This window comes from Ostrea edulis, chromosome 5 (genome assembly GCF_947568905.1).
Source record: "Ostrea edulis chromosome 5, xbOstEdul1.1, whole genome shotgun sequence".
NCBI classification, from domain to species: Eukaryota; Metazoa; Mollusca; class Bivalvia; order Ostreida; family Ostreidae; genus Ostrea; species Ostrea edulis.
In genome coordinates, this window is record NC_079168.1 from 24,200,644 (window position 1) to 24,214,001 (window position 13,358).

Consider the following 13,358-nt stretch of genomic DNA (forward strand, 5'->3'; position numbering starts at 1 on the left):
TACAGTTACATTGTAATCAAATAAGTAACAGTTTTCTGTGGATACTCATCATCATCAGTTCCAACATGAAGAAAGATTTTTTCTCTCTGTAGAGTTCAGTCAGCTGTATGAAGTGGGACCCGACCGGTCACATGCTGGCCTGTGGTGCTGACGGCGAGACAGACATTAAGATCTGGACGGGCAGACAGGAACTGAATCTGGCAATCAAACTTCAACACAGAGCCGAGGTCACAACCCTGCTGTGGAGTGATACACTGGGAAAGGGAGAGAAAAAGCAACTTCTGTTGGCAAGGTATAACCGTACACCAGCTGTGTGCCTAGTGGAGATTCTTCCTCTCCATTCAACAGCTGTGTTCATAGTGGAGATTCTTCCTTTCCATTTACAATTTAACGGTGTTTTAAAATCCTTGACATAAATGAAGTTATACATGTATGTCTTGTTTGATTTAACATTGTATAAAGGTATTATTTCAGCGATGTTCTACACTGATTTGTCAAGTTTGACCTACTTTTAAAAACCACGACCTATGAGTTCTTTGATTTAACATTGTATGAATGTAGTATTTCAGTAATGTTCTGTACATTTGTCTAGAGGAATGTGGCTATTGTATTGTGTGTTTATTTGACATTTAACATGGTGTATTTCAAACTTTTGCAGTGGCTGTAGTGATGGTAAAGTCAACGTGTGGGTGTTGAACCAGATAACAGGAAGTGAAACCAATATATCACCGTTTAACTACGACGCCAGAAATCAGGTGAGTTTAACTACGACGCCAGCTCTATAAATCAAGTGAGTTTCCGTGCAGTAGGCTACCGATCAGTCCACCATCGTGCTGTATCATAACATTAACATTAGACCCTCAATCCATCAGTCTGCCATTGTGCTGTATCATAGCATTAACATAAGACCCTCATTCCATCAGTCTGCCACTGTGCTGTATCGTAGCATTATCATTAGATCCTCATTCCATCAGTCCACCACCATATCGTAGCATTGACATTAGATCCCTGGACAGAATATTTAACTTGTACTTTCATTTCATTTAGAATGAGGAATTTTGTAATCCGGATTCATCCATTCAGCCAGATGTAATAACATTAGACCCTCAGAAAGAATATACATGTATAACTTGTACTTTCATTTTGTATAGAATGAGGAATTTTGTAATCCGGATACATCCATTCAGCCAGTTGTGATAATACAGGGCCACGTCAGTGCTGTGACATCACTAGCCTTTTGTCCCTCAGCTCTCATGCTGGCTTCAGGATGTGATCGGGGCTGGCTGAATGTCTGGTCCATTTGTGTAAGTACAATGTCTTCAATTGAGGAATCAAGGGGAAAGACTGCTTGACAGCAATTCTATACCATTTACTTTGTCGTAATGTAGTTCTGAAGAACAATAAGTATGTATGGAGAAATCGTCAGTTTATAAATAAAACCTTGTGTGTGTATTATATATTAGTAAAGATAAATGTTTTGAAACTACTGACTTTGTAATGTTCAGGATGGAAGTCTCCTACATACTCACATGGAGAACGGCATGGTCAGTGATTTATGTTGGTTTGCAGAACATGGACTGGCAGCCTGCTTCAGCAAAACTAAGGTACTATTCAGGAATTGTTTCTTGATTTTTTTTATTTAGATTCCTTTTAAAATACTTGAAAAAATCCATTTGATATAACTGTACATAATGAATAATAAAACTCAAGACTTGTAATGTGTAGTTACTCCTCTGTTAGGATCTCTCACCATATAAACAGGATATAACTACAGTGTATAGGACAATAATTCCAATGTTATTTAGTACATTGCTTTTGATTGGACAAAAATAAAGCTGAATGAGAATTTACGCATCAATAAGTCCAAAGACATGATGTATTCATACGCGCCTGAAAACAAATAACATAAGGTATGGAGATTCAGCGAGGAAACTAGTCAAACTTTTGAAATTGTTAATACAGTGAACGATTTGGAATTATAAGAATCAAACATTCTTTTTGAAGAATTCATTGATGTGTATACAGTAAACTCTGGACATTTTACTAACAATTTTGACATAAAAGTGCTTTGCAAAATGTCTGGAGTTTAAACATCAATAAATTCATCAAATTGTATACAGTATGGTACATGTATTTTGACGTATTTCTCAGATTCTGGAACTGGACATCATATTTCTTACAATGTAACAAAAGCTGAAATTGGGTCACTAATAAAAATGCCGAGTAAAATGGAAATTTCAGTAAATTTTGTATTGATTAAACATGATTTTGCTTACTCTGACACAAGTCGAAATTGTCCAGAACAAAGGTGGAAAGAATAACCATGAAATGCTGCACAAGCTTGCTTAACATGAATTTTATTTTCTGATATTTTCAGGATGTAGTTGTGCTGCATTATACCACAGATATGTTGGAGAAGAACCGTGCATTGTCCGTGTGCAGGAAGTCCCTAAAACAGCAGGGGATCTGGGGGCTGAACCAGACTCCCTTCTTACTCAGTCTTGTACAGAAATTACCATCTCTTCTACAGGACCAGTATCTGTATGAAAAGGTAAATCATGTGCAGTTAATCCAAGATATTGTGACATCAAGTCTCCTAAAACTTCAGACTAAGAGGAATAAAGTTTTGTTGTAGTTTTAATATTAGTCTGATAAGTTTCTATATGAAGTACATATTTGGAGCATAATACTGTAGTATTTTACGTGAGTACTTTAAAATATGGCAAAATGATGTGTATACGTCAAATTGCGTGAACACGAATTTGCGAGTTGTCTGTTAATTAAGACTTCTTGCATGTATATTAGCAACAGATAATTAAAAGCGAGTAATTTTATTTTGGGAGTGATGCCTCGTGAAATTACGCGATAATAAATTCCTCTTGTTTATTTAGGAATCTACAGTATTTAAAAACCACATGTAAATGATTAAAAATGGGAAGAACTACATGTAGGTTCAATCGCTAGCAATTTAATTTCGCCCAGATTCTGACTACAATAATTTCGGACTCCATAAATAACAAAGTATTTTCATGAATTCATTGTGAAGTACATTATATGGAAAAGGAATTATAATTTTAGCAACAAGTGATGGATTTATTACCTGCCATTTTCTTTGAAAGAGCCAAAAACTTTGGTTAACACATACACATGTATGTGGTATTCAATTTTTACATTTATTTTAAAAACTTGTCAGTTTTTGAATAAAAACTTGTGAATATATTATATATCGTCAAAATTTAGGAGCTTTGAAATATTTCAAAATTATCAAAATCCTCATTTGAACTTCAATGCAAAACTATTTTGACAGGCAGAAAGAACATACCCGAAAATGGTTTACACTGTAAGTGTAGACTACAAAAACCCAAGGTTGTCCACCAGAAAGCTTTATCAAATTGAAATTTGAAATAAAGAAAACAATTATATAAAATATATTCTCCATGTACTGTATTGTAAATCATAGAAAATATATGACGTCATAATCAACGATGTCACAGCAGTGTAAGACAGAAAAATCTCACATGGGTAAAGTCAATCTCACACTGGTGATATGTTCTATCACAACAACAACACCCCCCACCCCAATAAAAAAAATAGAATTTTGATGCAGAAATTTCCACTTACATGTACATGTATTTCAGTTGTGAAGAAATTACCTGTTTAGCAAGTGTCTTTGGAAATATCATTAAATGATTTACAGCTAGCTGTGTAAACATGTAAACTTTAGTTCATCCTTCAAATTCATGTAGCACTTACATTGACAAATGACAGCCATTTTTTTTTCTCCATCAGCCTAAGGTGGTGTCTGGCCAGCAGCTGGTCCACAGCTCATACATGCAACATTTGGCAATCTTAGCAGTGGGACTAGAACTAGAAAAGCCTCTTTGTCATGAACCATGTGCGCCTCATCATATCAGCTCAGTGAATAGTAAGTCTGATCTCGTGCTGGTAGTGAAGGTAGACAGATGATTATAGGAGAGTTTTCTACAATGTTTTGATTTTAGGTCATTAGCTGAATGTTTGTCAATTCTTTATGGAACTGATTTTGTTTGAAGATGTACAAGTCATCTCTGTTAAAAGTTGGTCATTATTTTCGTTTTCACTGTAATTACGCGCTCCTGCATGTTCACTTACTTGTGTCCTTTCTTTTCCAGCCCAGGACTTGGTCAATCCGGAGTGGCAGTGGTTACTTTCCTTTTCGGCTGCGGTCAAATCAGCAGAGGCTCTGTCCAACAGGTCTCCATTCCCAGACTCCTTCCGAATGCTGAATAAGGATACCCGCTCCTGTCAGACTCAGTCCTGGGTACAGTCCAGTAGATCTCATTGTACATGTATTTGTAACAGCAACTATTGTAGTTACTCTTCAAATTTAATTATCAAGCTAATTCTGGAATCATGGAAACTTTATCAAGTGTTGTAAAGATTCTCCAATATAGATGTGTGTTATATGTAGATGTGTGTTATATATGAATGTGTGTTATATATAGATGTGTGTTATGTATAAATGTGTGTTATATGTAGATGTTTGTTATATGTAGATGTGTGTTATATATAAATGTGTGTTATATGTAGATGTGTGTTACATATAGATGTGTGTTATATATAGATGTCTGTTATGTGTAGATGTGTGTTATATATAGATGTGTGTTATAATATGTAGATGTGTGTTATATGTAGATGTGTGTTATATGTTGATGTGTCTTATATATAAATGTATAGTGTATAAATATATAAGTGTGTTATATATTGATGTGTGTTATATGTAGATGTGTGTTATATATAGATGTGTGTTATATGTAGATGTGTGTTATATGTAGATGTGTGTTATACGTAGATGTGTGTTATATGTAGATGTGTGTTATATATAGATGTGTTATATGTAGATGTGTTATACGTAGATGTGTGTTATATGTAGATGTGTGTTATATATAGATGTGTTATATGTAGATGTGTGTTATACGTAGATGTGTGTTATATGTAGATGTGTGTTATATATAGATGTGTTATATGTAGATGTGTTATACGTAGATGTGTGTTATATGTAGATGTGTGTTATATATAGATGTGTTATATGTAGATGTGTGTTATACGTAGATGTGTGTTATATGTAGATGTGTGTTATATATAGATGTGTTATATGTAGATGTGTTATACTTAGATGTGTGTTATATGTAGATGTGTGTTATATATAGATGTGTGTTATATATAGATGTGTGTGATATGTAGATGTGTGTTATATATAGATGTGTGTTATATGTAGATGTGTTATATATAGATGTGTGTTATGTGTAGATGTGTTATATATAGATGTGTGTGATATGTAGATGTGTGTTATATATAGATGTGTGTTATATGTAGATGTGTGTTATATATAGATGTGTGTTATATATAGATGTGTGTTATATGTAGATGTGTGTTATATGTAGATGTGTTATATATAGATGTGTGTTATATGTAGATGTGTGTTATATATAGATGTGTGTTATATCTAGATATTTGTTATAACAGGATAACACTAAGTGGGACCTGAACATGGATGTACAGATAATGATGTGGGCCATGCAGAGACCAGAGGACTGGCTGATTGGAGGGAAGTGTGAGGCCTACCTGTGGGGAAGTGGCAGAAATGGACAGATGTGTGAGGGAGGAAGAGGGGCATTTGTTCCTGTTAAGGTTCCTTCATTCTCCGGTGCTCAACAAGTATGTCCGCTTCTTTAATAATGTTTCAATCTTTTTTTTATTTCAGTCAGAGTATTATGGAAACTCATTCAATCTGAACTGCTCTCTGAATTTTGATTTAGGAATTATGCTTCTTTTTAATCACAGATGTCTAATCAAGATTAGTTTGTTTCTTAATGAAGATGTGCTTTATATCCCATTCATTGCTAGTGTTGCAGAAAATGTTGTCAGTGTTGATATTTTGTTCATCGCATTGTTATACTTGTAGGTTTTGTGTGGACAGAACTGCACCTTTGTGATACAGAACAATGGGACAGTGCTGGCCAGTGGGGAGGGGAGCTATGGTAGACTAGGACAGGGGAACTCGGATGATCTCCACTCACTGACTGTCATATCCTCCATACAAGGTACGGAGCCAAACCACAAAGGATAACGTTTCCTAATATCATCACCCCACCATAACCACCACCACCCCTAATATAATCCCATCACCACCACCACCACCCCTAATATAACCACACCACCACCATCCTAATATAACCCCATCACCACCACCACCACCCCTAATATAACCCCATCACCACCACCCCTAATATAGCCACACCACCACCACCCCTAATATAACCACACCACCACCATCACCACCCCTAATATAACCACACCATCACCACCCCTAATATAACCACACCACCACTACCCCAAATATAACCACATCACCACCATCACCACCCCTAATATAACCACACCATCACCATTCTAATATAACCCCATCACCACCACTCCTAATATTACCACACCATCACCACCCCTAATATAACCACACCATCACCACCCCTAATATAACCACACCACCACTACCCTTAATGTAAACACCACCACTGCCACCACCCCTAATATAACCACATTGCCACCACCCCTAATATAACCACACCATCACCACCCCTAATATAACCACACCACCACCATCACCACCCCTAATATAACCACACCATCACCATTCTAATATAACCCCATCACCACCACCCCTAATATAACCACACCATCACCACCCCTAATATAACCACACCATCACCACCCCTAATATAACCACACCACCACTACCCTTAATGTAAACACCACCACTGCCACCACCCCTAATATAACCACATCGCCACCACCCCTAATATAACCACACCACCACCACCCTTAATATAACCACACCACCACCACCACCCCTAATATAACCACACCATCACCACCAACACAACCCCAAATATAACCACACCACCACCCCTAATATAACCACAACACCACCCCTAATATAACCACACCATCACCACCAACACAACCCCAAATATAACCACACCACCACCCCTAATATAACCACACTATCACCACCACCACCCCTAATATAACCACACCACCACTGCCCCATAATAACTTTTCATGCTTTATAGTCGCTTTGTATTTAAATGAGAATGTTATACACAGAAGCACTCACTCTCTCAGACAGTTGTAGAAGATAATCCGTAGCCCACAATGTTTGAGGGATATACATGTATACTGTAGTAATGCAGTGTTGTATAGGTAGTGAGGTGAGAGAGATTGAGTAATGGCTATAGCCAATATAAAGCAGTGTTACATAGGTAGTGAAGTGAGAGAGCTTGAGTAATGGCTATAGCCAATATAAAGCAGTGTTACATAGGTAGTTAGGTGAGAGATTGAGTAATGGCTATAACCAATATAAAGCAGTGTTACATAGGTAGTGAAGTGAGAGAGCTTGAGTAATGGCTGTAGCCAATATAAAGCAGTGTTACATTGGTAGTTAGGTGAGATAGCTTGAGTAATGGCTACAGACAATATAAGATCCCTCAGTATTTGTATAGATACGTCCAATTGATCTTGTAAGACAGTCCTGGTTCTGTGTGTATTTACATTTGTCAATTTCAAGTCACAACAAACCTTCACTATATGTATGTAGAGGTGTATCCTCACAAAACAGTGTGACACCATAAATCCTGAAAAATGGAGAAAGCTGTTTAGAATGTAGATATATATGTAGATACATATAACTACTGATTGTATTAAAGTGTTCAGTTTTTGAGATGTACAGGATGTTACATTGGAGCACTTGATTATTCTTACATGAACAGTTTGGTTGTTTCAATGCATGTGCATCTAACCCCCCCCCCCCCCCACCCCACCCCCCCCCCCCCCACCCCAACTAGACAGTTATTCCATGAGTAGAGGTACAAAACATGTACAAGTATGTGTTACTTACATGTATGTATTATAACACATGTATAACAAATTAGTGGAGCTGTATAATTGTATTGTTATTTCTTTCAGTATACATAGAAATTGTATCAAATGTTATTAAACTTAACTTATTAAACTGTAACTTACATGTAGTTGTATGTGAATCTGATTGTTTCAGCTATACAAAGATTCATTGATGGTCACATGTTTTACTTGCAGGCTTTGTGGTGACACATGTTTTACTGCAGGCTTTGTGGTGACACATCTTTTACTTGCAGGCTTTTTGGTGACACGTGTTTTACTGCAGGCTTTGTGGTGACACGTGTTTTACTTGCAGGCTTTTTGGTGACACATGTTTTACTGCAGGCATTGTGGTGACACGTGTTTTACTTGCAGGCTTTGTGGTGACATGTGTTTTACTGCAGGCTTTGTGGTGACACATCTTTTTCTTGCAGGCTTTGTGGTGACACATGTTTTACTTGCAAGCTTTGTGGTGACACATGTTTTACTTGCAGGTTTTGTGGTGACACAGTTATCTACCTCTATGGGATCTGGTGGGCACATGTTTTACTGCAGGCTTTGTGGTGACACATCTTTTACTTGCAGGCTTTGTGGTGACACGTGTTTTACTTGCAGGCTTTGTGGTGACACATGTTTTACTGCAGGCGTTGTAGTGACACATGTTTTACTTGCAGGCTTTGTGGTGACGTGTTTTACTGCAGGCTTTGTGGTGACACATCTTTTACTTGCAGGCTTTGTGGTGACACATCTTTTACTTGCAGCCTTTGTGGTGACGCATCTTTTACTTGCAGGCTTTGTGGTGACACGTGTTTTACTGCAGGCTTTGTGGTGACACGTGTTTTACTGCAGGCTTTGTGGTGACACAGTTAGCTACCTCTATGGGATCTGATGGGCACATGTTTTACTTGCAGGCTTTGTGGTGACACAGTTAGCCACCTCTGTGGGATCTGATGGTCACTCACTGGCCGTTACGGAGAGTGGCGAGGTGTTCTCCTGGGGAGACGGAGATTACGGTAAACTGGGTCACGGGAACAGCGACAGACAGCGGAGGCCCAGGCAGATCGAGGCCCTGCAGGGGGAGGAAATCATTCAGGTGAACAGCAATGATATCCAAATTAGTGGTGTTTTCTTAAGTAATTCAGATCGAGGCCCTGCAGGGGGAGGAAATCATTCAAGTGAACAGCATTGATATCCAAATTAGTAGTGTTTTTATAAGTAATTGATATGAGGATTGAAAACTGATCAGTAATGAAATGCAGTCAAACCTTGTTATCTCAAATTGGAGATATTAAGGTTAAAACACATAAAGAAAATGTATTTGGGATTCCCAACTGTCTTAGACATATCCATAGTACTGTAGATTCCTTATTTTATGCATGAACTTAATACCACAAGATGACTTTTAGACGTCAAATCGCGAGAACATAAATTCATGAGTTGATTAAGAGTTTTTATATGTCCTGTATTATGGTATGACGTAGTCCGTCCGTCCGTCTGTCTGTCTGGACCTTGTGGGCAGGATACAGACCGAACTGTAAGCTCCAGGATTTTACATCTTGGTACATTTGATTACCATAATCAGAGGAAGATGCCAATTGTTTTTGAAGGTCAAAGGTCAAGGTCATAGTATCACTTAGTAGGAAAACCTAGTAGGAAACCCTTTTGGGCATACAAACCCAACCGGAAGCTCTAGGATATTACAACTTCGTATATTTTATCACCATGATGAGAGGAAGATGACTATTGTTTTTCAAGGTCAGAAGTCAAAGGTCGAGGTCATTGTATTACTTAAAAGGAAAACCTTGTAGGCAGGATACAAACCCAACCGTAAGCTCCAGGATATTGTAACTTGGTACATTCGATCACCATGATGAGAGGAAAATTCTTTTTGTTTTTCAAGGTTATAGGTAAAAGGTCAAGGTCGCAGTATCAATTGGTTGGAAAACCTTGTAGGCAGGATACAAACCATACCGTAAGCTCCAGGATATTGAAATTTGGTACATTTGATCACCATGATGAGAGGAAGATGCCTATTATTTTTCAAGGTCAAAGATTAAGGTCACAGTATCACTTAGTGAACAAACCTTGTAGGCAGTATACAAACCGAACTGTTGGGGCTAGGACCATCAATCTTTGTACACATACACTTTATACGAATGGAGGATGCCTATTGTTTCTTAAGGTCAAAGGTCAAGGTAATAGTAGCAGGATACAGACCGATTTGTTGAAGCAAGGACCATTAAACTTGGTACACATGCATCTTATGCCAAGTGAAAATATTACATAGAGAGTACATGATTTGTCTTGTTTTTTCGATGCAAAGAAAGTATGTCACCCCTTGATGATTGCTGATACTACTTGAAGGCAAGTTCTACAAATCATGGTTAAGAAAAACGCCCTATATTAGCTTTTCACGGGCGTATTATGTACCGTTGGCACTACTCTTGTTAGGAATTTAATAATAAAAGCGATTAATTTAATTTTTGCGAGTGATGCATCTTGCAAAATTACGTGATGATAAATTCCTGTCGTATATTTAAGAATCTACACTATTTGAGATATCAATGTTCAAGATACTGAAGTTTTTGTTTATGTTTACAGATGTCATGTTGTTTATGTTTACAGATGTTGTGTTGTTTATGTTTACAGATGTCATATTGTTTATGTTTACATATGTTGTGTTGTTTATGTTTACAGATGTCGTGTTGTTTATGTTGACAGATGTTGTGTTGTTTATGTTTACAGCTGTTGTGTTGTTTATATTACAGATGTCGTGTGGATTTAAGCACAGTGCTGTAGTGACAGCTGATGGTAAGCTGTTTACGTTTGGGAATGGAGACTACGGCAGACTAGGATTAGGCACCACTACCAACAAAAAAGTTCCAACCAGAGTCGTGGCCCTGGAGTCCCACCAAATCGGATATGTACGTTAGATACACAAATATACAATGCCCCAAAAAAAAAAAAAAAGATGTGATTGTTATCTTGCGATGTAAAATGATATAAGCATTGGTACATGTATATATATGTAGATCTATGTATTTGCTGACATGGACTTGATGTATTTTACCACTGAATTGTGTCAGAATCTGTTTGGGTATTTTTTAATTATCTGTAAGTTGCTTGTGTTAATCACCTGTAGTTGCTTGTGTTAATTACCTGTAGGTTGCTTGTGTTGATTATCTGTATGTCGCTTGTGTTAATTACCTGTAGGTTGCTTGCGGTTTGAACCACACCCTGTGTGTATCAGCGGATGGAGCAAACGTATGGGCGTTTGGTGATGGAGATTTTGGGAAGTTGGGACAAGGAAATACTGTGGGGAAACACTTGCCTACTAAGATCAAGGCTCTTCAGGGTTCTGTGATAAAGAAAGTGGCCTGTGGGACTCAATTCTCTATCGCTCTGACCAAGTATGGAAAAGTCTTCACATGGGGACAAGGTGTGTATATAAAGATCATTTTGGTTAGAAATTTATCCCTGATTTCTTTAATACACAATTATTAACAAATTAAATTATTTTAGACAAGATATTTTTATGGGGTGTTAATTGAAATTAGCAACCACGTTTACATATTACATAATATTTACTTGAATATGCATGCGGTTTTCAAAACTGTTAGCATATGTTTTGCAGATATTCAGATTACATATATGCTTACTGTATGTGGTATTGTCTATTTTGCAGAGAGACTAATTGGACAGTCCGACACAAGAGGGGGAAGCAATTGTCAGCCACAGGAAGTTGCCTCCCTTTCAGGATACTTTATAGAGGATGTGGTGTGTGGAGCGGAACACACTTTAGTCCTGACCAGTGAGGGGGACGTGTGGGGGTGGGGGAATAACAGCGAGGGACAACTTGGCCTGGGACATACAAATTCTCCTGTCAGGGAACCTCAGCTTGTGCCATGTCTGACAGGAAAAAATGTCCGACAGGTTAAACTTCATCTTCCTAATTATATACCACAGTCGTTATTGTTTTTCCACTTTTTAAAATTGTTTTTATTTGATTTAGAGGTATCATTTATTGCATTTGCAAAGCAAAAAGGATTGTGTACTGATGGTGAAAAGATTAAGATTTGTTAATTCTTGAGTTTTAAGAATGAGTTCATCCTATACATGTGTCTGTCTCCTTCATTGTTAGACCTTGTCCTATTTTTAGATATCGGCCGGTAGGACACACAGTGCTGCTTGGACTACTCCCTGCCCTCCGCGGAGAATCCCTGGAGTTCCTGTACCCCTACAGTTGGGGACTCCTGACAAAATCCCGATTGGCTGTAGCACCCTGAGGGAATGTCCGATAGAGGACATACAAGGCCGTCTTAAACTTCTCCATCATTTCTCAGATCTTGTATACAGCTCGTGGAGGTTACTTCCCCTTACAACCATAGTTCAGGTATAGTATAGTTGTAATAAAAGCTCAGACATCAACAGGTTGTAGAACATTGTGAATGTACAGAGAGGAACATTTGTTTGCTTATTGAGAGTGAGATGTAGTACCATAAAAGTGGGATTTTCGCAAGTCACATATTTAGCGAGTTTTTGCGAGTCACATATTTAGCGAGTTTTTGCGAGTCACATATTTAGCGAGTTTTCCATAAAAATATGTATATGTACAGTTAGCGAGAGCTAATTTTAGTGACTTTATAAATTCCAAGAAAAGATAACTATTACCTACGGAATAAATTGCTAGCGATATTCAATTATAGCGATCTCAACGCCCTCTCTAATAATGCCAAGATTAAATTCTCGCTAAAAATTCTGCTGATACGGGGTATATCTTCAGACAACAGTGGAATGATGTTTCACAGGCTGGTATGCCTCATTACATAGAATATCTTTAGATAAGAGTTGAGTGATATTTCACAGGGTGATATGCCTCATTATGCTGGAGGAATGTCGGGGATAGTTGATGGAAGGCTGCGACCTTTGCTGTCCCCCCGAGTGTTCTCGCTACCAATGGTTAGAGCTATTGGGAAGACTATGGTGCAGGGAAAGAACTACGGGCCTCCAATTACTGTTAAAAGACTGTCAACAAGGTACAGTGTGTGTTAAAAGACTGTCAACAAGGTACTGTACAGTGTGTGTTAAAAGACTGTCATCAAGGTACAGTGTGTGTTAAAAGACTGTCAACAAGGTACAGTGTGTGTTAAAAGGCTGTCAACAAGGTACAGTGTGTGTTAAAAGACTGTCCACAAGGTACAGTGTGTGTTAAAAGACTGTCCACAAGGTACTGTACAGTGTGTGTTAAAAGACTGTCAACAAGGTACAGTGTGTGTTAAAAGACTGTCCACAAGGTACAGTGTGTGTTAAAAGACTGTCCACAAGGTACAGTGTGTGTTAAAAGACTGTCAACAAGGTACAGTGTGTGTTAAAAGACTGTCAATAAGGTACAGTGTGTGTTAAAAGACTGTCAACAAGGTATA

The 13,358-nt window shown here is 37.8% G+C and overlaps 1 protein-coding gene across 5 annotated transcripts in view; it reads left to right on the forward strand.

Moving 5' to 3' along the window:
• LOC125652698 (probable E3 ubiquitin-protein ligase HERC1) overlaps positions 1–13,358 on the forward strand; it is a 68,561-nt gene that overhangs the window by 49,714 nt on the left and 5,489 nt on the right. For 4 of the 5 annotated variants that reach the window (XR_008803107.1, XR_008803106.1, XM_048882056.2 and 1 more), the window contains 15 exons: positions 93–292; positions 659–755; positions 1,152–1,304; positions 1,506–1,604; positions 2,378–2,551; positions 3,790–3,925; positions 4,152–4,300; positions 5,506–5,697; positions 5,945–6,083; positions 8,847–9,028; positions 10,704–10,859; positions 11,149–11,374; positions 11,621–11,868; positions 12,095–12,328; positions 12,802–12,971. Coding sequence is in view for 3 of the 5 variants with exons in the window: in XM_048882056.2 (XP_048738013.2) it covers positions 93–292; positions 659–755; positions 1,152–1,304; positions 1,506–1,604; positions 2,378–2,551; positions 3,790–3,925; positions 4,152–4,300; positions 5,506–5,697; positions 5,945–6,083; positions 8,847–9,028; positions 10,704–10,859; positions 11,149–11,374; positions 11,621–11,868; positions 12,095–12,328; positions 12,802–12,971 (2,555 nt within the window). In the remaining 2 variants the exon portion in view is untranslated. Of the gene's footprint in view, positions 1–92; positions 293–658; positions 756–1,151; positions 1,305–1,505; positions 1,605–2,377; positions 2,552–3,789; positions 3,926–4,151; positions 4,301–5,505; positions 5,698–5,944; positions 6,084–8,133; positions 8,513–8,846; positions 9,029–10,703; positions 10,860–11,148; positions 11,375–11,620; positions 11,869–12,094; positions 12,329–12,801; positions 12,972–13,358 lie in introns of those variants that run through there. The other variant, XM_048882058.2, reaches the window with a different exon arrangement.